The sequence below is a fragment of the Lagenorhynchus albirostris genome, chromosome 16 (genome assembly GCF_949774975.1).
Source record: "Lagenorhynchus albirostris chromosome 16, mLagAlb1.1, whole genome shotgun sequence".
NCBI classification, from domain to species: Eukaryota; Metazoa; Chordata; class Mammalia; order Artiodactyla; family Delphinidae; genus Lagenorhynchus; species Lagenorhynchus albirostris.
The window spans coordinates 22,533,939-22,558,948 of record NC_083110.1 but is presented as its reverse complement, the minus strand read 5'-3'; the positions used below and the strand labels follow the sequence as shown (position 1 = coordinate 22,558,948).

Here is a 25,010-nt window from a genome sequence, read left to right as displayed (position 1 = left end):
AATCAGAAAACCTGGCAACCCTGAGCCTACATTCTGACGGCAGTGATCTCCTGGATCTGGAAGCCAGGCAGGAGTGCCCTAGTGGCCACACCTGGCCACATTCACTTATGCGCTGGCCTCACCTGCCCCGCCCCTGTGGGCCCCCAAGTCTGACACCTGGTTAATGTTCAGCCTGTGCGGAGGGGTGTCTTTCCCTAGGAGGACAGCACAGCAGGAGGAGCGGCCAGCAGGACAGGGGAGGGATGATGAACAGATTTAAAAAGAGGTGGGATTTCCAGCTTTGTGTCCCCTGAGAGCAGATTAGGGATCGTCAAATGATTTCCTTCTAATTCCACCTCTGTTTTCACATTGATGCCAAGAATGTGGACATAAGCAACTGTGTAACTTGCTCAAGGTTACACACTAAGCAGAACTTGTTCTAGAACAAGTTCTAGAGGCTCCTGACTCCCAGACACAGCATCACACAGCCTAACACATGGCACACTGCCAGCCTGGACTTCAGCCAGGTTGCTTGGCTAGGCCTCAGTTCCTCCAAGTTCACCACAGCCCATTAAACCTTCCCTCCCTTGGCTGGCCGTTCCTGTTTTGCTTTCTCCAAGGAGAAAGGCAGTCCTTCAGTCATGCGATTGCCCCTCTGACCTCCCTCAGTGCCCCCAGAAAGCTTGATTTAAGAAGATCACCTTGGTCTTCCCTGGTGGTGCAGTGGTTGAGAGTCCGCCTGCCAATGCAGGGGACGCGGGTTCATGCCCCGGTCCGGGAGGATCCCACATGCCGCGGAGCGGCTGGGCCCGTGAGCCATGGCCGCTGAGCCTGTGTGTCCGGAGCCTGTGCTCCGCAAAAAAAAAAAGATCACCCTTTACCTCCTCCCCCGCCATTCCCTTCAGACCCTTCTCCACGCAGGGGTCCACATCTATTCCAGTTAGCACAGGAAATGCTCCTCTCTTCAAGGACCTTCTCAATCCCACTGCCCTCCTGCCAGCTCCTGGCATCCAGCTTTTCAGATGGAAATCAGTTCCCAGGAAGGTGAGGCTGTCTGTGCAAAGGCTCCCTGGGGCACAGCACTTGAACCCAGCCACAGCTGTTGGGGGTGGGGTGGGATGGGAAGCAGCTCCCCTGAGCATGAGGGGCGAGGCCAAGGGCTTGGCCAGAATGGGCATAGCGGGAAGCCCTGAAGGGCAAGGAAGTGGTGGGGCTCCTCGAGATGAACAGGGATTGCTTCTGTGCCCTGGATGACTGCACTCATAGTTTCTCAGATGCTCCCAGAGGACCAAGAACCTTGACGGTAGGCTGGGGTGGGGGGCAGAAGGGCCAATGCCCTAGGAATCCAGAGGAATGTTCTGCCTCTTTCCTCCACTGTCCAGCTGTGTAATATTGGGTAAGTCTTTAACCTCAGTAGCTTCACCTGTAAAAGAAGAATGACGATGCCTGCTTGACTGAAGGTTTAGGGCTGGGCAGTACCTCAGACTGACAGGCAGGTGAACCTGGGAGTAGGCATGATCTGAAATAGAGCAGTGGCAGTCAGGTTTCCCGGGAGGCCCTTTGGAGGAGGGAGGGGAGTGAGAGGAGAAACTTTTTAAATCTTCATGGAAAGACCTTTACCCAATCTATCTGTGTAGCCTCCACCCATAACTTTGGGGATAAGGAAGGACACTGTGTCAGTGGTACTTGCCTTTTTATCCTCACAGCAGCCTTGAGAAGATGATAAATCCCATTTTACAGATGGGGAAAATGAGGCTAGAGGGTTAAGCGACTTACGCAGGGCCACACAGATAATAAATGGTGGAGACAGAATTCACACCCAGGTCTTTGCATCCACGGCACTGCCCTGCCTGGCCCTCAAAGGCTGGACCGCTGAGTTTGTTTCGAATGGTGCCACATGTACTTGGGCACGGTACAAAGGTTCCGATGGTGAAAGAAAGAAGTCTGTAGAAGAGGAGGGGGAAGGAAGGAAAAGAGGCTCTGTGATCCAGAATGATTTAAATGAAAAAGACCAGGTGGGGGAATTGAGCACAGGCTTAAGTTAATGCACCAGAATGATGTGGCTGCTAAAGAAAGAAGAAAGGGAGGGGAAAAAAGAAGGAGGAACCGAGAAAAGGTGAGACTGAACTATTCAAAGCCTGGCGCCCACATCAACAGAGCTCATATTTATTGAGCACCTTCTATGTTAGGCCCTGTTGTCAGTGCTTTGCTATATGGTAGGCACTATTATTATCCCTATTTTTTAGATGAAGGGAAACTGAGGCACAAAGAGGTTGTGTAACTTTCCCAAAGTCACACATACAATAAATGGCGGTGCTGGACTGTGCAGATTGTACAGCCTTGTGCTGAACTCTGCATTGGTCAAGGGGGCTTGATATGACTTGTCGCAGTTCTGGGTCCTATCAGGGAGACTTCAAGAACTGCGAGGACTTCCACAGGAAGGTGGACTCAAGATAGGAATGATACGATAACTAACATTTATTGAGCTCTTACTCTGAGCCAGGCACTATTCCAAGAGCTTTACACAGAGGAACTGCTTTCATCTTCACAATAACTCTAGGAGATAGACATTATCCCCATTTTACAGATGAAACTGAGGCAAATCACAGGAAGCAAAAAGCCCAAAGAAACCCAGGTGTTTCACCTGCAGAAGGGCAGACTTGAGAGGGTGCCCTCCCTCCCACCAGCTCTCTGAAGGGCTGTCCTGGGGAAAAGAGAGTGATGTGAAGGCAGAGAACCCACTGCTGGGCATTAGGATGGGGACACCTGCTCAGGTCAGGGTTACACTCAGTGACCTCTAAGGCCCTTCCAGCCCTGAGACTCTGCCAGCCATTTGGGGCAGAGGACAGGCTAGAGGGAGAAGGGAGACTAGGAAGAAACCTGGTGGGAACCGTTTGCCCAGAGACCCCCAGAATAAACCCCTAATCCCCAATAATGGGAAGAATGGGATGTTCACTCTCTTCCATCTGCCTGGAACCTGGGCTCATCATTCATATGACAAAAGTCTACGGTGGTGCCTGACAGGGGCTGGAATGGTGGGAGGGAGGTGGCCTCCTACCCAGCTCAACGGACCATTTGTTGGGCATCTACTACATGCTGGGCAGAAACTTTGACGTCATCTCATTTACTTCCCTAAAAGGCATTTCACAAATGCAGAAACTGAGGCTCAGGTGCAGGTAAGACACTTGCCCAAGGGTAGACATTTGGTGAGCCCCTGGCCAGTTAATTCCAGAGTCAGTGGTCATCTACTGACACATTGTCCCTGCTCTCCTTGCCCTCCTGTGTATCACAGCTGCCTCCATCCCCTTATCAGGAGGGCCTCGGGGTCCTGGACACCAGACTGGGTGGCTGGGGGTCAGGCTGGGGTGAGACGAGGATGAAGAGTGGCGCTGGGATGGGAGTCACGGGGAGAGGGACACAGAGTTATCGGATGTCGCGGCCAGGGCTGCAGCGGTCAGTGAGTTGTCCTCTACTTTGGAGGGGTGCTCCGTCCCTGCGGAGGGAGTCACATCTGGGAGGCGACCCGGGGCGCCCAGGCTCGGACGGATGCTGCGGGCAGGGGGCGCTGCTCAGGCAAACGTGTGCCGGGTGCCATGGCGACGGCGCGGCGCGAGCCCCCTCCCTCTGGACGGGGAGGGCGGGCAGCGGGCAACGGGCCGCGGGTAGCAGAGCCGGGAGGGTAGCTGCGCTGCTCGGGAGCGTTCAGGCCCGGCCGCTGCCCGGCCGCCTCCGGGCGGCAAGGGGAGCGAGACCCCGCGCAGGGCTGGGGCCTGCGAGCGCACGCCCCTCCGTGCGCTTCCGCCGGGCCCTGGACCAGAACCGCCAAGCGCAGAGGCAGCGCCGGAGACCCGCTGTCCCCTGCAGGCTCACAGGGGCCCCGCTGCCTCCCTCCGTTGGTGAATGTCCCAGAGCGGGCCGGAGTGGGCAACATGGAGGGTGAGTGACCCCGGGGCTGGGGCTGGGGCTGGGGGTGGATGGGTACAGATTAAGGAGCAGTGAGCCAAGAAACAGGAAAGGGACTGGGGGGTCTCATCGGGGGCTGTCCAGAGCCCAACACTGTGACACTGTGTGTATGTGTGTGTGTGACGGACAGACACACACTGAGAGAGGGAGAGAGAGAAAGACCTAGAGGGCTCCGTAGTGTGTGTGCGTGAATATGTATGTGTGAGAAACTGAGAGAGAGAGGGAGGGGGTAAAAGACCTGGAAGCCTCTGTCCCTGTGTGCATAGGACGCTCCCTCCTGCATGGGCAGGGGGTCCTTTGAAACCGGCTGAGGACAGCTTACCTATTAGCTTTAGAGTAATTGCCATCCCTTCCAGCAGGGAAAGTCACAGAGATGGAATTCTACACAAGAGCTCAATGCAGAATTTCCCGCCCTGGGAGAAAGGAGAGGGAACTATGGACCTGACCTCCAGGACTTTAAGGGATAGGGACCCCAGGCATAAGGCTGCTTCCTCCAGCCTTACCAGGTGGGGGTCCAGACGCCCCGCTCAGCCAGTGTAGGAAGGGAAACCATATTTGGACAAAGAAACTGGAGGACTGAGGGCTGGTCCACTGGCTTGCTGGGTGTCTTTGGGGTTTTGCCTAAACCTCTCCGTGCTACTGGTTACCCATCTCTTGAATGGAGAAACTTACATTCAGCTGGCTTCACAGAGTGGCTGTGAGGGTAAAATAAGACAAGGTGTGTTGAACAAAATCATACCTGTAAAAGAAGGCTGCTCCAGGAGGTAATAAAACCCAGAAATGCCAAGCAAGGCATTGCAAACACTGCTGGCAAGAGAGAAAAGGGAGTTTTACAGAACATCGTGTGCAACTGCAGTTGTAGCTTTCCAGTGAGTTAGGGTTGAAAAGTGCACACACACAAGGTACAATGAGAAATGCAGAACCGAAGTGTCAGTGAACGGAAGCCAAGGAAAACTGGTGAAGACAGAGCAAAGAGCTTTCAAAGTCTACGTAAGGATAGCAAATGAACCTGCTCGGGGCTTGGGCATGTGGTGCCCGTAACCTTTACGCATCAGGGAGAGCAGCCAGCGCAGGGCACAGGCAATTTTACTTCAAATGGTGGAAGGAGGAAATTGAAGCCCAAGATAGGTGATTGGATAAGGCGTCAAGCCACATACAATCCAAGCGCAGACAAATGACATCCCAGGGACCTGGAGCCATTTGCAGATGTAATTATTGCCTTAGAGGAAATGACAGGGAATGAAGGAAGTGCCAGAAAACTGAAGATGGGCAAATGTCCTGATTTTCAGAAAGGAAGGAAAGGTAGATTTAAAAAAACCCTAAACTGCTCAGATTGATATTGACCTCTATTAAAATTCCAGAATAAATGATCCAACATACAGTGAACACTTAGGAGACAATAAAGCAATCCCACATCTAAGAATTTTCTTCAAAGGCTGCCATCCTGTACGCTTGCAAAGATATGTGCCCAAGCATTCTCATCACACTGCAAAATCGGGAGTCATCCAGATGTCCATAAATTAAGTAAATTAAACAATGAGAACACCTGCAACGGCATGCTGTATAGACACTAAGAACTGTGTTTAGGATTTCATTTACTGGCACGAAAATATGTTTACTGCCTACTGTGAGTAATTTTTTAAAAAGCAGGTTTTAGAACACATGTTTAGTATGATCCCCTTTATGCAAAATTACATAGGCTTATTATTGGATGTATATGTAAAGTATCTGCAAAGAGATGGTCACTAACATCTTTGGGGGCTCCTGCTTCTGAAAGCGTACCCTAAGAGAGCTTATGCCTGGGAGCAGAGGTCAGGAGAGTAAGATGGGAAAGGGAGAAAAGGCAAGAACCAGAACCAGGCATGTGGACGAGCTGGGTTCAGCTATGGGCCAGTAGGGTTCTCTCTCTCTGGTCACCTTCTGAGAAAAGTGCAGAATGCACCTGAGATTTTCGCCACGCAAGACGGGGAGCCGACTGCTGTTTGTTCCTCTCCCCTGGCTGTACTCCCACACGTCTAGGTTGTTCCCGTTGGTGGCTTCAAAGAAAGCAAACCAGAGAGAGCCCTGGTGCAGGCTTGTTGAGGCACTGGAAGTGCAGGGAACTGTCCACCCGGCCAGAATCTTTGGGATGTGTCTGGGAGCATCACAAACGCGTCGGCCATGAGGGTCATCTCTGGGTGTGAAATTTCAGGGATGTTTATTTTACTCTCTTCTTTTGTCGTGCTCCGAACTGCTTTATAGAAAGCACATTGTTTTTTTATAAAAACAAAACAATCTTTTTCAAAAAGAAAGAAAATGATGTAGTGGTCATTAGGAACATATTAGTGCTCACCAAGAACAGATCAGGCTAAACCTACCACAGTTCCTCTTTCAGACTGGGTTTCCAAGAGGTAGAAAGATGAATTACGAGATTTCAGCAGGACCCTGCTAAGTTCTCTCATGAGAGCCCTGTGAACTGATGGCGGGTTGCGGGAAAGGGGCTGGAGGACTGATGGCGGGGCTTTCGTTAAAACTTTAATGCAGCTTAGAGGTCCCTCGGACTCTGACCTTGACATGACGTTAAGTAATTTAGAGGGAAAATAAAAGGCATGCTCATCAAATCTGTGGATAAGAGCCATGACACCCACATGGCAACAGTTCAAGATTTAAATGAAGGGTATCTGAACATTCTGGAATGCTGGATCAAAACCAAGAAAGTGAAATGTAAATGGAAGTGAAATGCAAAGTCCTGAATTTAGGTCCCCCCCCAAAATCAATTGCATACATTTCAAATAGGGGAGATCTGGTTTGTAATCTTGAGGAAAGTTTCTGGGGAGATCAAAATGGATTGACAGTGAGATAGGGCTAGAATCCTGCTTGCTGAAGAGACACTGAGATGTTCAGGGTGGGAAAAATGGCAGGGAGAGGGGGATGACCTTGGGGACAGGTGCCCATTCTTGTTCTGTGTGGCTTTAGGGAGCAGAACTGGGGCAGGTGGGGACAAATTACAGTAAGACAACTCAACTCAACAACAGGAAGGACCTTCTGTCCCTCAGAGTTGGCCTAGAAGCTGTGTGCTTACCAGGTCTCATTGAGCAAAGGGTCACGGACTGGCCGGATTACTGACAGGAGGGCAGAAGGAGGTATTCTTGGGTGGCTGGCCCCAAAATAGGATCTGGGTGGTCTCTGAGGGCTTGCAGACAGACACCGCAGTCTGCCCAGCCTCCTGCAGAGCTGCTGGGGTCAGTGGGCAGTAGTCCCCCTCAGGCCTTCCACCCTGGGCCTGGGCTGCGTGGTATGCTGTGCAGTGAGACAGCAGAGGACAGCAGTCCCCACCCCACTCCCAGCCCAGCCCCAGTCTAGCGGCGTCCTCAGAGCCCCTGGAAGCCTCCACAGCTGCCTGCCCGGCCTGGGAGCTCCGTGGCTGAGGGAGGCCAGAGGCTGGGAGGATGTCTGCTCACACTGCCTGGTGGTGGGTGACTTGTGGGGAAGTGGCCCATGCGGGGGAAGGTCACTGGAGAGAGGAGGGGAGAGGAGCAATCTAGCTGGTGTCCCTCCAGCACGGGACACAGAAGCTTCTTGGAAGTCCGGGTGGGTTCTGCTTTTCCGTGCCCCCAGAAATGCTGCCAGAGACACTGTCAGAGTTGAGAACCACTGAAGTAGTGAGTATTTTAATCATATTTATCAGTTTCCTACTGATTAGAATGGTTAAAACTCAGTTTAGTGAAAAGGAAAATAAGAGTCGCTTAAAGCACCCGCTGTGAATATACACTGTTAACGTTTTTTTGTTTATTTTTCGTCATTTGTTTGGAATGACACACACACACTTTTATACGCAATACAGTTTATAATGCATGTACATACTATTTTGTAAGCATTTCAACCTTGGCCAGTATTTTCCCTCATACCATCAGAACTTGTTCTATTCCTTAGGTGAATCCCTAGAAGTGGAACGCCTGGCTCCGGGTGTGAGTCTGGTGTCAGGGTGCTGAATGGATGTGCCCCAGTTGCAAAGGCTGAGCGGATGTGTGTCTCTCCAACGCCCCACAGTGCACAGCCACCCTCTGGCGTCACTGAGCGCTTTTCCTCTCTGTGAATCTGATTGATGGAAAGCTTACCCCTGTGTTCTTTTAAAATTGCATTTCTCTGATTACAAAAGAACTTCTTTGTCTCATGTGTTCATTAGTCATTTGTACTGTGTTGTGTTGTGTTCTTCTGTGGGTCCCCAGTGGCTCATGGCCCAGGCTGTGTTCACCCAGGAGGCTTTTGGGAAGGGGGTGCTGAATGGTGAACCCAGGTCTCTAGTCTGGGGCTGAGCTCCTAGGTGGTGGTACCGGGACAGACAAGCAGGTGGCTATAACGATGAAGGTATTAGTGGGAGAGCTGTGAACTCAGAGGAGTACCCAGACGGATTCTGTGCTCAGGAACTTCATTTTGGTGTTGATTTATCTTTCAGACTTTGCAGGGAGGCCCACACTAAAAGTATTATAAAAATATCATGCTCAGATTCATTGTGCAGTTTAATACTGTCAGTAGGGCTGCTGCTGGGCTAACACGTATTGAGTGCCATGTGTCCCATATTTCGCCGAGTTCTCTTCTTACGTTATCTCACTCTTTTCAGTAAGTGTGAGCTTATCTCCATTTTGCCAGTGAACACTTTGGTTTCCAGAGGGGTGATGACTTACCCGAGGTCATAGCCAGGAATTGTGTGTTTCCACTTTAAAGATGAGAACGATAAGTTCCCACATAGATGAGGCAACGTCTTAGTCAGCTTGGGCTGCTATAACAAAATACCATAGACTGAGTGGTTTATAAACAACTGAAATTTACTTCTTACAGTTCTGGCGGTTGGGAAGTCCAAGATCAAGGGGCCAATCCAGTGTCTGGTGAGGACCCGCTTCTTAGTTCACACACGGGCTCCCTGTGTCCTTAGGTGGTGGAAGGGGCAAGGGAACTCTCTGAGATCTCTTTTATAAACGCGCTAATCCCATTCATGAGAGCTTTCCCTCATGACCTAATTACAGTTGACCCTTGAAAAACACGGGTCTGAACTGCGTTGGTCCACTTATACCCAGATATTGTTTTTTGGTAGATGTGTACTACAGTACTGAACTGTGTACTGTGTACTGTGTACTATGTAGTACTGTGTACTACAGTACTGAACGATCTGTGGCTCGTTGAATCCGTGGATGTGGACCCACAGATACGGAGGGCCGACTGTAAAGTTCTATTCGGATTTTCGACTGCACAGGGGTCCGAGCCCCTAACCACCCCATGTGTTGTTCAAGGGTCAACTATACCTCCCAAAGGCCCTACTTCCAAATACCATCACACTGGGGAAAAGGTTATAGCATATGAATTTTGAGGGGACACAGATATTCCATCTATTGCCTGAAGTCACCAGGAAGGAGAGCCGGGATTTCCCAGTCTGTGTGCATCCACTACCTTCAGGGTCTTTGGTCCAACTCCTTTATCTGTGGTTCCCAGACTGGAGTGTCCATCAGAATCACCTGGAGGATGCGTTAAAACAGAGATACCTGGTTTCTGGTTCCCTGGAGTTTCTGGTTCCCTAGATCGGGGGTGATTCCTGAGAATCTGCATTTCTAGCAAGTTCCTGGCGAAGCTGATGCTGCTGGCGGGGGACCACACACTGAGAACCAGTGCACCCCCATCTTCTCTCTGGCCCCAAACTTTCAGTGGCTCACAGCTTGGTCTCTGAGATCATCAGAATGCCCTGGAGATAACCATTATTATACCCTGAGACCTCCAGGAAGCTCCCCGAGTAGAGGAATGGCTCAATTGGGTTCAGCAGATGAAATTTTCACAGGCTGTAGTGTATCCACAAAGGCACCAGGCAGATCCCAGGAAGGACGAGGCCAGTTGTTAATGAGGTCTCCGGCTGCTGGCTTGGGGCCCAGGTCGGGTGGGAGGCCTGCCTGCCTCCAACCCATCTCACCACAGGCCAGGGGAGTTGCCAGGAATAGGAAGCAGTTTTTCCTCCTTGAGAATAAATGCCAGAAACTGGCCTAAGTATAGAGACTGATGCTCAGGCTCAGGGTCCAGGGATGGGCAGGGTTGCTCCCAGACTTCTCAGGGCCAAATGAAAGGCAGTGGGGGAAACAGGCAGACTAGAGTTTAGCTGGGCAGGTTCTGGCAATTCCCTCTACCCATCCACACCCACAGATTTCCCCAAGTCATGCGGGTTGATTTTGAGGCTCATCAAGGGTGAGCTATCTAGGGAGGCTCCCAGCAGACTCTGTGATGGGGGGGTTCTTTCCAGAGGACCCTGGAGAAGGCCTTCCAACACCAGAAATGCCAGCCTTGAGCAGGACCCTGTCACCTGATGTCAGGATTTGTCTTTCCTTCCTTTTTCTCCTCATACAAATATTTATCCATTCAACAACCATTTAGTAAAGCATTTACAGTTGTCAGGCCCTGACGAGATGCTGCGGATATGACCACCAACGAAAGAGTGAAGATCCCTGCTCTCCAGGACCTGACTTTCAAAGGTGGAGGAAAAAACCAATAAACCTGGAAACAAATAAAATATCGGCAGATTGAAGAAAATAAGCAGGATGCTGTGAGAGATAATAATGGGGCACCTAAATTAAATAGAGTAATCGGGTACAGGCTTCTCCGAGAAGACAATGTTTAATTGACAGCTAAAGGAGGGGAAGAGGCAGAGGGAATCGAAAGAGATAAAGGCATTGAGATTGGGAAGAGCAAGAATGTGTTGGAGGCATCACGAGGTGACCAGAGCACAAAGGGCAAAGGGGAGAGTAGCAGGGGGTGAGGCCAGTGATGACAACAGGAATCAGACCATGCAGTAAAGAGTTTGGATTGTATTCGAGATGCAGTGAGGAGTCTAGGCAATAATTGTTAGTGGCTCCTGCTGAAAACATTGGTGAAAAGCTAATGGGGAACTTGACAGTGGAGGGATCAGGCTGACATCAGCTAAGCCCACTGATCAACCTTAGCGTTAAGAAAGAGACCACCTAGGGCTTCCCTGGTGGCGCAGTGGTTGCGAGTCCGTCTGCCGATGCAGGGGATACGGGTTCGTGCCCTGGTCCGGGAAGATCCCACGTGCCGCGGAGCACCTGGGCCCGTGAGCCATGGCTGCTGAGCCTGCGCGTCCGGAGCCTGTGCTCCGCAGAGGGAGGGGCGACAACAGTGAGAGGCCTGCGTATCACAAAAAAAAAAAAAAAAAGCCCAGTCTAGCCTCTTGGAAGATGAGAGGCCACATGGAGGAGAACTAAGACACCATAGCACCAACCACCAGCCCTGTGAGGGAGGTTATCTTGGACCTGCCAGCCCCAGCTGAGCCATCAGATGACCACAGCTGCATGAGTGATCCCATGAGAGACCTGCAGAAGGGCCACTCAGATTCCTAAGCCACAGTGCCATGTCACGAGATTTCGGGGTGGTTCACCACATAATACGGAATAGAAACAGAAACCTTGTTCGGATCCTCACTCAAACAAACCAATTATTTAAAGAATTCTGTAACAATGAGGGAATTTTGAATGCTGGATAATTGATAATATTGTGACATAATGGTTGATTTTGTTAGGTGTGATAATGATACTGGGTTATGGATTTTTCTTGAGTCCTAATTTTTAGAGATACAATCTGAAATATTTATGAATGAAAGGAAGTGATGTGATTGTGCCCCAGAATAATCCAAAGAGAGGTGTGGGTATGGATGAAACAGAATTGGCCTTGAGGTGGTAATTGTTGAAGGTGGATGATGTATACGTGGGGGTTCTTTATACTCTTCTCTCTAGTCATGGTTCATTAAACTATATACTCTTGTATATATTCACTATTACATTCTCTCTTGTACGTGTTTGACATATTAAAATAAAGATGTTTGGGTACAACTGGCTGCACCTGGAGGGCCTAAGCAGGGGAATATCATTTCCTCTTCTCACTGTGCACCCAAAACTTCCAGCTTCTCCGCCTCCACCGGCAGTCCCTCCACCCCCCTCCTGAGTGCCCCGCTGCACCTGCTGGTCCCTGTTGTCCCCACTGTGCCAGGTCATCGACCTGTGCTCCCCCAGGGTCTTTCTAGCCTCCAGGTCCCAAGCCTCTGGCTGTCCTCCAGGCCAGTGGCTGAGCTCTGGATGCAACAGAAGATTCCCCTAAAGACTCCTCATCTCCTGGAACAGGCCACATTCAGTCCCAGAGGAAGGCAGGAGGAGAGTTTACAAGACGACATCATGAGTCACCATAACTAGGGACTTCCCAGAAGAGCTGTGGTTGGACACTCAGCCGCTCCCTTCCATACGTGTCTAGAGAGACACACACTGAAGCCTGGGATGAATTAGAGACACACGGAGCAGGGCCAACTCTGTTGCAGACTCCTGTGTCCCCTTGAGCGAGTCTGGGAACCCCTCTGATCCCAGTTCTCCCATTTCAAATGGGGCTAATACCTAACCTGTTTACCTCACGGGGTAATAGGGAGGGTTAGATCAAATAATAGACACGGAAGCGCTTTGTTAAATGCTGTGCAAATGAGGCAGCTGATACCGCCATGGGAGGAGGTAAAGGATGGGTGGTGGCCTTGGCTTCGGATGGTCTTCCGGAGAATTTAATGTGTGCTTTCTTTGATCCTCAGCCCTGGTTCAGAGTCCCCTTTCGCTCTCCCTCCCTCTACGGCCTTCTTGCCTTCCCCAACTAAAGTTCTGTGGACATGATGATGAGGGAGAGCAAAGATTTTGAGGGTCTAATAGTTAGGATCCCAGAAGAAAACAAGTGGTGCACTCAGAAGGGATTTAACAGAAGAGAGTTTAATAGAGAGACTTTACAGTGGGTAGTGGAAGGCAGGAGAACCAGCATGGGATGGTGACTCACCCAGCAACTGGCAGTCACAGGAAGCGGTCAGTGCAGAGAGGGAACGGTGTCACTGTGGCTCTGCAAGAGCTGGAGCCATGGGAGAGGAGTCACCCAGCAGGAGCTGTGCCCATAAAGACAGCCCCACAGGAGACCTGGTCCAGGCAGGGACGGAGTCAGGAGATGAATACCCTGACTTCTCTCTCCTCCATTCCTTCAAGCTCCTTCAGTGCCTCCCATTGGCTGAACCCAGTCAAAAACCAGAGGGCAGGGAATAGAATCTAAAAAAGAGTGGATATATGTATACGTATAACTGACTCCCTTTGCCGAACAGCAGAAACTAACACAACATTGTAAATCAACTATACACCAGTAAACAAACAAACAAACAAGCAAACAGCCCAGAGCGCAAGGGAACTTGGGTCATACAGTCCTGATGTAATGTAGTCCTGAGAAGTCAGCCTCTGGGGCAGAGAGCAGGGCTGAGAAGGATGGAGGCTAGATGGGGCCGAGGGGGATTGTCTGCAAATGGAGAAGAGCCAACATTGGGAAATGAGGTGAGTGGTGGACAAGACGGGGTGGGAGGTGTGAGATCAGGGTTTGAGTGGCTGTGGGGGAGAAGTCTTGCATCAGTGCATCCAGCTGCAGTTGGAGTTGAGTACATGATCTGAGTATTAGGGCAGGGGCAGGGTTTGGAGCGCAGAAGGATCTCGCCAGCGGTGAGAAGTCAGTCATCTCTTCTTCGCCTGGGGTCCTGACCCGTGTGCTCCTTTGCTCCTAGGGGAGCCCTCCCAGCCTTCCAACAGCAGCCGGCCCCCATGCCAGAATGGGAGTGATGCCGAGGCCAACACTGCTGCAAACCTCACCTTCTCCTCCTACTACCAGCACTCCTCCCTGGTGGCTGCCGTGTTCATTGTGGCCTACGCGCTCATCTTCCTCCTCTGCATGGTGGGCAACACCCTGGTCTGCTTCATTGTGCTCAAGAACCGGCACATGTGCACCGTCACCAACATGTTTATCCTCAACCTGGCCGTCAGCGACCTGCTGGTGGGCATTTTCTGCATGCCCACCACCCTCGTGGACAACCTCATCACTGGTGAGTGGAAGCCCTAGAGGCAGCAGGAGTACCCCTACCCCTGAAATCATGACTGGCCTGGTCTCTTGGCCGAGATGCCATTGTCTCAAAATCTCAGGACAGCCTTGTGGCTGAGGGATTCGACTAGAAATAACAGATGTAATGAATTAATCATTTTCTACGTTCCAGGCATTGTGTGATTTACTCTTCCTGCATGATCTTAACTAATCCTCCCAACAACCCAATGAAGTATGCGTTATGGTTACCGCCAATGTATGGATGAGAAAACGGATGCGCAGAGTGATTAAGGGGCAGGTCTGTAGTTTACACAGCTAAGCGTCAAGTCCCACATTCACACATCTATATTTCTAACCACTACACTGTTCAATCCTACTCTCCCAGGTGGCTCCCTTGGGCAGAACTAGAGCCAGCGGGAAGAAGCGGGAGGGAGGCAGGTTTCCTCTGAATAAGGACCTAAAAACTTATTTGAGTTGTTTTCCAACAAAAGAGTGTTCTCTTGTACAGGTATTGTGCTCCCTGTCCCTGGGAGTGTCTAAGTAGGGACTGGCTGGCTGTTTAGCAGGGATTTTGTAGAAGGGATCCAAGCAGAACTAGACCAGTCGACCGCTAAATTCCTGCCTATCATCCTGCAAATATCAGAAGGATCCTACCGTCATCTATTCTCTCTCCTGTGATTTGCCTTTCTTACTTCAGAATAAGCCTCCACAGACTAACTGGTGGGAAGGACTAGTTTCCAGAGCTGTGGAGACCCCTAGAGGTCTGTGCCTGCAGGTTCTGAGCTCAGAGCTCCCAGGAACTCAGGATTCAAATGGACAGCCCCATATGGAGTGACTTAGCGGACTTGAGGCTGGGGGACTAGCAGCCTATGTTTCTGTAGGTTCCAGGACCCAGAAAGTGGAGCCGGGGCTGCCAGCTTCCCGTCGGCTGTACTGGCTGTGCCTGGTGGGATCTTTAATCACAGCTGAATCCCAGGTTCTTTCAGGGCTGCTGAACAGAAACTGCATCTTTCTTCCCAAAACACATAGGCAAACATATGCATGCATGCACACACGTGCAGAGGTGCACACACATACAGGCGCACGCACGCACACACACACCAGTTAACAATGATATGGTGAGGTCACTAGTGGGTTAAGGTGGTGTCTGCCGGTCCTTTTCACATGTGTAAATTTAAAAAATTGTTTACATTGACAACACATTCACATGGTTCAATGGTCAAAAGCTAACAAAAGGTATCCAGTGAAAAGTGCTCCTTCCACTTCTGTGCTCTGGCCTTCCAGCTCTCTCCTGGGAGGGAACCGATGCTGCCCGTGTCTTGTATGTCTTCCCCAAAATACTTGGTGTAAGTACAAGCACTTTCCAAAAATATTTTATATAAGTACAAGCAAATTAAGCAAATGCTAACTTTCTAACCAGTCAGTTCTGCACCTTTACTTTTTCCCTGCTTAAAAATGTAATTTGTAAATAGGATTCATTAAAATTAACTTACATAGAGTAAGTTACTCCATACTAATAAATGAAAGAGGTTTTTATTCTTTTTTTACAACTGTTTAGAATTCCATTGTATAGATGTACTACAATTTATTTAACCAATCTCTTTTTGATGGGTATTTACGTTGTTTCTAATAGAATCTTCTGCAAGAAAAAAAAACTTCACATAGCTTTTCTTTCTTTGTCTTTGTTTCTGTTTTTTTGAATTCAGGTGCAGAGAGTTGAATTATTCGCATCCACTGTTCCTGGCACTATGTGACTTCACTGTGTTGGGAAGCCCCTTGTGTATCTGTATTCATTCCCTTCTGTACCCTTACCCCACTCCAAACCCCCTCCCCCACTGACAGGCAAACATTCTATTAAATGTAATGTTTGTGATTTGCATGCATTCTTACAAAATGTGCATTGTACATGTTTTACATTTAAATATTTTGTTAAGGTATAATTTAACATACAAAAAACCCACCCTTTTTAGTGTACAGTTCCACAAGTTTTGACAAACATATACAGTCATGTAGTTACAATCAAGATATAGAACAACTTCATTGTCCCCCAAAACTCCCCCTTGTTCCTTTGTAGTTGCTTCTTCCCTCTGCTCCCTGGCACCATTGGTCTGTTTTCCTGTAGGGACAGAAAATATCGTTTTGCCTTTGCAAGAATATTATATAAATGGAATCATACAGTATGTAGCCTTTTGAATCTGGGTGTGGTTTTTTTTGCTTTCTTTTACTTTCTATTTTGAAATAATTTGAGATAGATGTACTGAAAAGTTGCAAAAATGGTAGAGTGTTCCTGTATACTCTTCACCTACCTTCCCTTAATGTTATTATTATTTTCTTTTTTCTGGAGGAGATTAAGCTTTTATTTCTTTTAAATTTATTTTATTTATATTTTATACAGCAGGTTCTTATTAGTTATCTATTTTATACATATTAGTGTATATATGTCAATCCCAACCTCCCAATTCATCCCACCACCCGCCCCCCACCCCCTGCTTTCCTTGCTTGGTGTCCATACCTGTGTTTTCTACATCTGTGTCTCTATTTCTGCCTTGCAAACTGGTTCATCTGTACCATTTTTCTAGATTCCACATATATGCATTAATATACGATATTTGTTTTTCTCTTTCTGACTTACTTCACTCTGTATGACAGTCTCTAGGTCCATCCACGTTTGTACAAATGACCCAATTTCATTCCTTTTTATGGCTGAGTAATATCCCATTGTATATATGTACTACATCTTCTTTATCCATTCCTCTGTTGATGGACACAGGTTGCTTCCATGACCTGGCTATTGTAAATAGTGCTGCAATGAACATTGGGGTGCATGTGTCTTTTTAAAAAGAATTAATTAATTAATTATTGGCTGTGTTGGGTCTTCGTTGCTTCACACCGGTTTTCTCTAGTTGCGGTGAGCAGGGGCTACTCTTCTTTGTGGTGTGCGGGCTTCTCATTGCAGTGGCTTCTCTTGTTGAGGAGTACGGGCTCTAGGCACGAAGGCTTCAGTAGTTGTGGCATGTGGGCTCAGTAATTGTGGCTCGTGGGCTCAGTAGTTGTGGCTCGTGGGCTCTAGAGGGCAGGCTCAGTAGTTGTGGCGCATGGGCTTAGTTGCTCCCCGACATGTGGGATCTTCCCGGACCAGGGCTTGAACCTGTGTCCGCTGCATTAGCAGGTGGATTCTTAACAACTGCTCCACCAGGGAAGACCTGGGGTGAATGTGTCATTTTGAATTATGGCTTTCTCTGGGTATATGCCCAGTAGTGGGATTGCTGGGTCATATGGTAGTTCTATTTTTAGTTTTTTAAGGAACCTCCATACTGTTCTCCATAGTGGCTGTATCAATTTACATTCCCACCAATGGTGCAAGAGGGTTTCCTTTTCTCCAAACCCTCTCCAGCATTTGTTGTTTGTTAGATTTTTCTGATGATGCCCATTCTAACTGCCCTTAATGTTAATATCCTAAATAACCATAGTATAATGTTTGAAACCTGGAAATTAGCATTGATACAATACTATGAACTAATCTGCATACTTTATTTGAATTTCACTCCTTTCCCCACAAAGGAGTCCCCTGGAGTCCTTTTCTAGTCCAGGATCCAACTGAGGGCCATACATTGTATCTGTTTTTTGTTTGTTTTCTCCAACCTGTGACTGTTCCTTGGTTCTGGACTTTCCTGACCTTGACGTGTTTGAAGAATACTGATCAGTTATTCTGCAGAAACCCCAGAAACTTGGGTTTGCCTTATGTTTTCTTACAATTAGATTTAGTTTATGCATATTTGATGAGAATACTACAGAAGACATATTGATAAGGCACACACTATCAATACGTATCAATGGTGGTGTTGATGTTGATCACTTTGTTAATGTGGTGTCTGCCAGATTTTTCCATTATAAAGCTACCATTTTTCCCTTTATAATTAATAAGTATCTCATAGGGAGATACTTTGAGACTATGCAAATGCCTTGTTTCTCACTATCCTTTTACTCACTAAGAGCATCCATTGGATGGTTCCTGCCTGCAACAGTTATTACTGTTATATTTCCTCAGTGTTGATCTTCTACTTAACATCATTCCCCCTACATTTATTTTACTCTATGGGTTATAACCCAGTTTTACCATTATTTTGTTGCTTAAATTGCCCCCAGTTTTGACTATTGGGAGCTCTTTCAATTTGGCTCCTGTGTCCTTTTGACATGCCACCATGGACTTTTTTTAGTCTCTCCTTACTTTCTGGCACCATAAAGTGTTCCAGGCTCACCTTGTATGTTCCCTGATCCAGCCATGGAATCAATCAACAATTTCTCTAAGAAGGTCTGGTTCCTTATATTGGAGAATGACATTTAGAAACCAAGACCTTGGCACTAGATGTGATCGTTGGCACTGGGGTTTCATTGCTTCTAGGCCCTCTCGAGGGACAGAGCTAGGAAATATATGTGTGCTAACACACACATACTTAACATGTGCATCTTTATTTCTATATCTATCCATCTGTATGTATATTGAAAACTATTATGCCTCTGATCCCAATCTAATATTACAGGATCATTTTAACTTTCCTCTTTTCCTCACCTGTAACTTCTTTCTCTAACAGTGAGAAATCTAACTCTATTTATCCACAATATATTTACTTATTTGTTCAATCTTGGTATACACATAAGGTAGATTCAGTATTGCTAACCCATACCCTTGTGAGAAACACATTTATTAATGAGAGTATAGTGTACGTGTATAGTTCTTTTTGTAATCTTATAGTATACGGTCAAAATACTGTTTTCCAAAGTTACTGAGGTTAGTTTCTTGCTTCCCCATTCCCCTTCAGTGTGCTTATTTTATTCACTTGTAATGCATTTAGGTTCATTTGTTATTGTTTGTGTCCCACTTTGGGTTTCCCCCACATCCTGATGTTAATTAACTTATTTTTTGAAGATGTGAAACATTGCCATAATTCTAAGGAGTCAGATCCATACAAAAAGATATACTCAGAGAAGGGTCCCTCCTCTGTCATCTCTACTACCCATTCTTCCTCATTCTTACCACCTCCCTGTATAGGTAGCCAATCTCGTTATTTTCTGATCTACCTTCCTATACTTCCTTTGTACAAATAAGCAGATAATTTTCCTATATCCCCTTCTTTCTTACATGAAGGGTAATATACTATAGATACTCTTTGCACTGTGCTTTTTGCATTTAGCAGTATATTTTGAAAACCTCTTCATATCAGTTCATAGAGGTCTTCCTTATTCTTTTTTACAGCTGTATAATACTCTTCTGTGTGGATGTACCATAGTTTATTCAACAACTTCTTTATATGGGCATTTAGATTGTTTCTGATATTTTGCAATTACAACAATGCTACAATGAATAACTCTGTGCATATGTATTTTGTGTCATCAGAGGTGTGTATTCAGGATAGAGTGAGATCGTCAGATCAAAAGATAAGTGCAGAGGTTAGGCATCGCCTAGTTCCCCTCCAGAAGGACTGTATCGGTTTTCATTCCCACCACCGATGTCTGAGAGCTCCTATTTCTCCACAGCAAATATCATTTGCATTTTTTAAATTATGAATGAGGTTTGAACATTTTTTTCATGTCTATCAGGCTGCTGTCTACAGCGATCTTGACTTTCCATGACATTTAAACTCCCTGGCACCCAGACCAAACTCTCACCACTAATCCATAGTGATTTAGGGACAAAGAGACTGTAAGTCAATTAGTCTCCCCCTCAGTTTCACATCTGTAAAAAGGAGAGAATAATGGGGCTGCTGTGAGGATTGAGTGAGCCAGCGCTCGGCATCTAGTAAGTGTGCAGGCAGAAAATCAACATGGGGGAGGCCGTTGGTGAAAGAAGACCCCAGCCTTGGAAGATGACTCCTGTCTGCAGGCACAACAGACAAGAACAAGGTGGGCCCCCCCGCCCTGCCCCCAGGCCTAGAGGGGCAGAAACACTAAGCAGTTACCAACACACGGCCTCAGGTAGCCAAGATGTGGACCTGGCTACTAGTCCTGAGAGCAGGTGGGACCCAGATCTCATGAGAAAGCAGAAGCTTGGGGATCAGAGTGAGGACATCAGGTAGGAGGGGCTAGAGCTGCTTATACCTCCCCCTGCCTGACAGTCAGGCTTGATCTGTCCTAGTGGTTCTCAACTTTGACTGCCACTCAAATCTCCTGGGTAGATTTGGAAAATACGGTTGTCTGGTGTGAGCCTGGGCACTGGTCCTTTTCCAAGTTCTCCGTTGATTCTAGTGAGCAGCCAGGGCTGAGAACCACTGGCCTAGAACCTGGAACAGGGCTATGGGAGCAGAAAGCCAGGCAGGGCTGGATGGATCTAAAGTTCATGGAGAGAAATCGCTGGTCAGTATAAAGACTGTCTCTAATAGGACTGTCCACGGTGGTATTGGCTGCTCAGTTCCTCACTCCTGGAAGTGTGTAAGCAGAGGCAGGATGACGACCTGGCAGGACATGGAGGAAAGATGCAAGCCAGAGGAGACTGGCCCCGATGGCCGGAGGTCTCTGGCTCTCTGCGAATGAGGCATCTCTCACTCTGGTGGCTTCTGTCATTGCAGGGTGGCCCTTCGACAATGCCACATGCAAGATGAGCGGCTTGGTGCAGGGCATGTCCGTGTCAGCTTCTGTTTTCACACTGGTGGCCATTGCCGTGGAAAGGTGAGAAGGTTCCTGTCTGGTTTTCCCGGGCCTGGCACTAGGCCAAGCTGCTGTCTCCACTTCTGGGCCTGCCAGGAGGCCGGGGCTGCTCTGTGGTCGGTGGGGCTGAATCCTGAGCCACAGAGGCAAGGGTTGTGGGGCTGGCTGCCTTCTAGACTTGGGGGACTGCAGAGGACACTGCCACCTCCTTCTGGAAGGCCCGGAGGCAGCTCCTGAGGAGGTTTAAGAGGGATTCCTGGGCCCTAAGAGGAGCTTGGGGGCAGTCCTTGTTTCCTGAGCAGCAGGCCTCCTTGCAGGTCCCTGATTCCCCATCTCCACTATGTCCAGCTACTTCTGGTCTTTCCGCCTCAGATTCCATCAGATTCTCTGATAAGCGTGGGTCTGCTAATGGAATGGAGCCAGGGACCAAGGAGGCTTTCGTTGCAGGCAACACATCCGACCCAACTGCAGTAGGTCCTCCTCTCCATCCTCCCTCTCAGTGAGCCCTTTCAATAAGGGTTCACTCCAGGCACTTCCCCCAGGGCACTTCCCCCAGGGCAGGTAAGCTGGAGGGCTGCCTAGCTGCATGACCTTGGTTAAGTCAATTAACTGCTCTGAGTCTCAGTCTTCTCATCTGTAAAATGGTAAATATCCTACAGGGTGGCTGGGAGGCTTCAGTGAACTTCTGTTTGTAAAGCTGATACACACCACCTGGCACAGAGACCAAATGTCAGCTGTTAATATTATTCTATTTCTTCCTTACACCCACACCCTCCTCCTTGTCTGCTTCCCAACATGGGCACCTACTGGCTCCACCCTTTCTAGAATCTAGTGTCTTCATCCTCTCACCACTTTGGCCCTCATCAAACCCAGTCTTTTGTGACCCAGTGAAGTAGGCAGCTGGGGAGATAGAACTGGGTTCCTGTCTGCAAGGCCACTGGTGGTGGGGGAAGTCCTCCTTCACTGATCTTCATTTTGTTGTCAGCGTTAACGATAGGTGAGTGTGCAGTGTCTCCCAGTAGTGTTTGGACTATTCTTCAAGTTCCTATCTCCTCCAGGAAGCCTTCCTGGTCTGCCCCAGGATTCCCCTCCATCCATTAAGTGCTATTGCACTTACAGCCAGTACTACGTGCTTTAAGAATTATTTGTTCTCTGGCAATTCCTTAAGTATGTGATGCTATGAGACCAGTAGGCCAGAGTCAGGTAGGTTGAGAAAACAAGGCTTGAGACTGGCTGTGGGGAAAGTAGAAAGTGTTGTCAGGCCGGGGAAAGGGTGGGGAGTCGGGAGAGCAGGACACAGTTTGCTGAAGTAGAAAGAGCAACATGGCTGGGAGTCAGCTCTAGGCCTGTGTTCCAGTCTAGGTTCAGCTCCTAAACTGCCCCATGACTTTCTTAGACTAATCAGATTGGCATCCTCGACCAGGAGAACTGGGCACAGGTATTTTTTTAAATGCTTCAGGAGAGCCTAATGCACAGTGAGGGTTTCCGGCTGCAGGTTTATAAGGCACAGCGGAGCAACACAAATCTGGGCGCAAGGCTGGTCCTTGCTACTTGCTAGCTGTGTGACCTTGAGCCAGTTACTTATCACCTCTGAATCCCAGTTTCCTCAGATGTAAATTAAGGGTGTAATAATAATCACTGCTGAGACATCCTAATGAGGAAATGGTGCAGGTCTGTCCTAATTCTGTGGAGGCACTGTTGGAAGGACGCTGGCCAAGGTGACATAGGGACAACCTGTCATGTAGACTCTGCACCTGAACCCCCAAGATTTTCTGGAGAAGCCATAAACAGCTAAAAATTGTTTTCTCTGATACACCTACCCGATCGGCCTACTCAAGGACAGAATGTGCGGACTTATAGCTCTGCAACCTGCGAATAGCCACTGGACTCCTTGCCCAGCCTGTAGGGCCTTCCTACCGCCCCGTGGCTTACCTCTCCAAACAGCTAGACCCAACCATTCGGGGATGGCAACCATGCCTTTGGGCCCTAGCAGCAGCAGCTGAACTGACCAAACAAACACTCAAACTGACTCTGGCCCACCCACTCACTCACCGTGTTTTCCTCCCACCGGCTGGTCGACCTCCTAGGCCACAAGTCTCTCTCCCTCCTGGGCCCCTCCCGCATCCAGGAGTTCCACCTACTGTTCATTGAAAACCCAGCAATTTCTCTTGATCTCTCCCCTCACCTGAACCCGGCTTCCCTCCTGCCCATCTCTGGCACCGGGGGTTTTCCATTCCATTCCTGCCCTCATATCATAGAAGCCTTCAAACCACCAAGAGAGAGACTCTTTGACACCCCTCTTTCAAACCCGGACCACACCCTCTTCGTAGCACGCTCGCTCCCTGTTTTCTTAGGTTCCTTCGCAGGCGCGTGGAGGAAGTCTCTCGGGTGGCCACAAACCAAATGCTCCTCGGCCCTTACACCTTGCTTCCTACAGAACCCCCCACTGGTCTCCCCTAAGCCTCGGACCTCTGGTCGCCCGACTCCCTTTTCGACGCCCCCATTCAGCATGAAGTAGCCAGAGATCAGAACGCCGCCCCATTGCACCAAAGATGTCGGGATGTAAGGCCAACTGGCCCGAGGCAGGGGAACACAATCAGATTCACAGGTTGCATCAGACCGAAACTCTCCGGACCACCCAGTTCCAGAAACTGACCTGGGGACTTTGCACCCGGCCCAGCCTTCCCGCCTTTCGAGGGGCGGGACTAACGGTCCCCCCAGGATACCCAAAAAGACCACCAAATAAGGAATACCCTGCGCCCTCCCAGATTCACCACACCCCTTTCCCTTCTTCCCCTATAAAATCTTGCCCAACCCTCGCCCGGGTGCGACTTCTCTGGCCCCTTTCTCTCGGACCAGTGAACCTCGCCCTGGATCGCTCCCTAATAAAGCTCACTTGAAGCTTTCCTCTGTTTCGCGGTGCCCTTTGTTAAGATCCGACCTTACACCTGCCAGCTAATGTTTATCCCCCGAAGTGCACAAACAGGATTCAGCTCTTGTAAAACCCTCCTTTTGCCTTTGTTGCGTGGCTACTCAGCCGAGGAGCTGACTCCCCAACAGGTGAGAAACCAGTTTGCTTGCAAACGAACTTAATTAACATCTGAGCCTTCTTTGATGCCGCCTAAGGTGCAAGGTCGAAGGTGGAGTGCCCCTACCCCGCTCCCAGCCCTCCGCCCTCAATCGGGGATGGCTCTCATCCGTGGGGCCACTGGGACCCCTGGGACCCACCCAGACCCCCGCTTCTCTTTCCTCTGTCGCCGCAGGTTTCGCTGCATCGTGCACCCTTTCCGCGAGAAGCTGACCCTGCGGAAGGCGCTGGTCACCATCGCGGTCATCTGGGCCCTGGCCCTGCTCATCATGTGCCCCTCGGCCGTCACGCTGACCGTCACGCGCGAGGAGCACCACTTCATGGTGGACGCCCGCAACCGCTCTTACCCGCTCTACTCGTGCTGGGAGGCCTGGCCCGAGAAGGGCATGCGCAGGGTCTACACGGCCGTGCTCTTCTCGCACATCTACCTGGCGCCGCTGGCGCTGATCGTGGTCATGTACGCGCGCATCGCCCGCAAGCTGTGCAAGGCCCCGGGGCCCGCGCGCACCGGCGAGGAGGCGGCCGGGGAGGGCGGCCGCGGCGCCCGGCGCAGGGCCCGGGTGGTGCACATGCTGGTCATGGTGGCGCTGTTCTTCACGCTGTCCTGGCTGCCTCTCTGGGCCCTGCTGCTGCTCATCGACTACGGGCAGCTGAGCGAGCCGCAGCTGCACCTGGTCACCGTCTACGCCTTCCCCTTAGCCCACTGGCTGGCCTTCTTCAACAGCAGCGCCAACCCCATCATCTACGGCTACTTCAACGAGAACTTCCGCCGCGGCTTCCAGGCCGCCTTCCGCGCCCAGCTCTGCCCGCCGCCGTGGGGGAGCCACCGGGAGGCGTCCCAGCGGGCTCCTGCGCACGCAGGTCTTCGTGGAGGTGCAGCCCAGCGACTCGGGCCTAACCTCCGAGTCGGGCTCGAGCAGCGGGGCCCCCAGGCCCGGCCGCCTCCAGCTGCACAGTGGCCACGTGCCCCCCCCTGGCTTGGCCGCCAAGGGTCCCGGCTTTTCCCATACACCCCTCACCATACCAGCCTGGGGCGTTTGAGCGGGACATGGAGGGCCGGCCCCTGAACCCGAGGGCCCCGGCTGGACACGTGACACCCAGGCATGCTAGCGGCCTGGTGTGGTGTTAGCAGAGGGTACCATGTGCCTCCCTCTCAAATACAAGGCAGTGAGCAGTTAGTTGCTAGTGGAATCTTCTTTGCCACCTCCCCCCACAGACAGAGGCAAAGGAGGGTAAGGGGAGAGGAGCCTTGTTCCCCGAAAACCCTTCTGTGTGGTAGAAGCCACCGGCATCATCTCACTGAATTCTCAAAACGCTTTCAGAATAGGGGTTTTTCATCCCCCTTCTGAAGACGTGAAACTGAGGCTAGAAGAGATGCGGCTAGCCCAGTCTCAGCTGGAAACCCTACAGGAGTCTGTGTGCCTCCAGTGCCTGA

The 25,010-nt window shown here is 49.7% G+C and overlaps 1 protein-coding gene across 1 annotated transcript; it reads left to right on the top strand.

The window, feature by feature from the left end:
- The first annotated feature begins 3,820 nt into the window (after positions 1–3,820).
- NPFFR1 (neuropeptide FF receptor 1) lies at positions 3,821–24,616 on the top strand. The gene is given in 5 exon segments (XM_060126164.1): positions 3,821–3,915; positions 13,535–13,849; positions 20,409–20,508; positions 23,751–24,410; positions 24,412–24,616. Coding segments are annotated over 5 exon segments (1,287 nt in total). The 5' UTR covers positions 3,821–3,908.
- Positions 24,617–25,010: the final 394 nt, after the last annotated feature.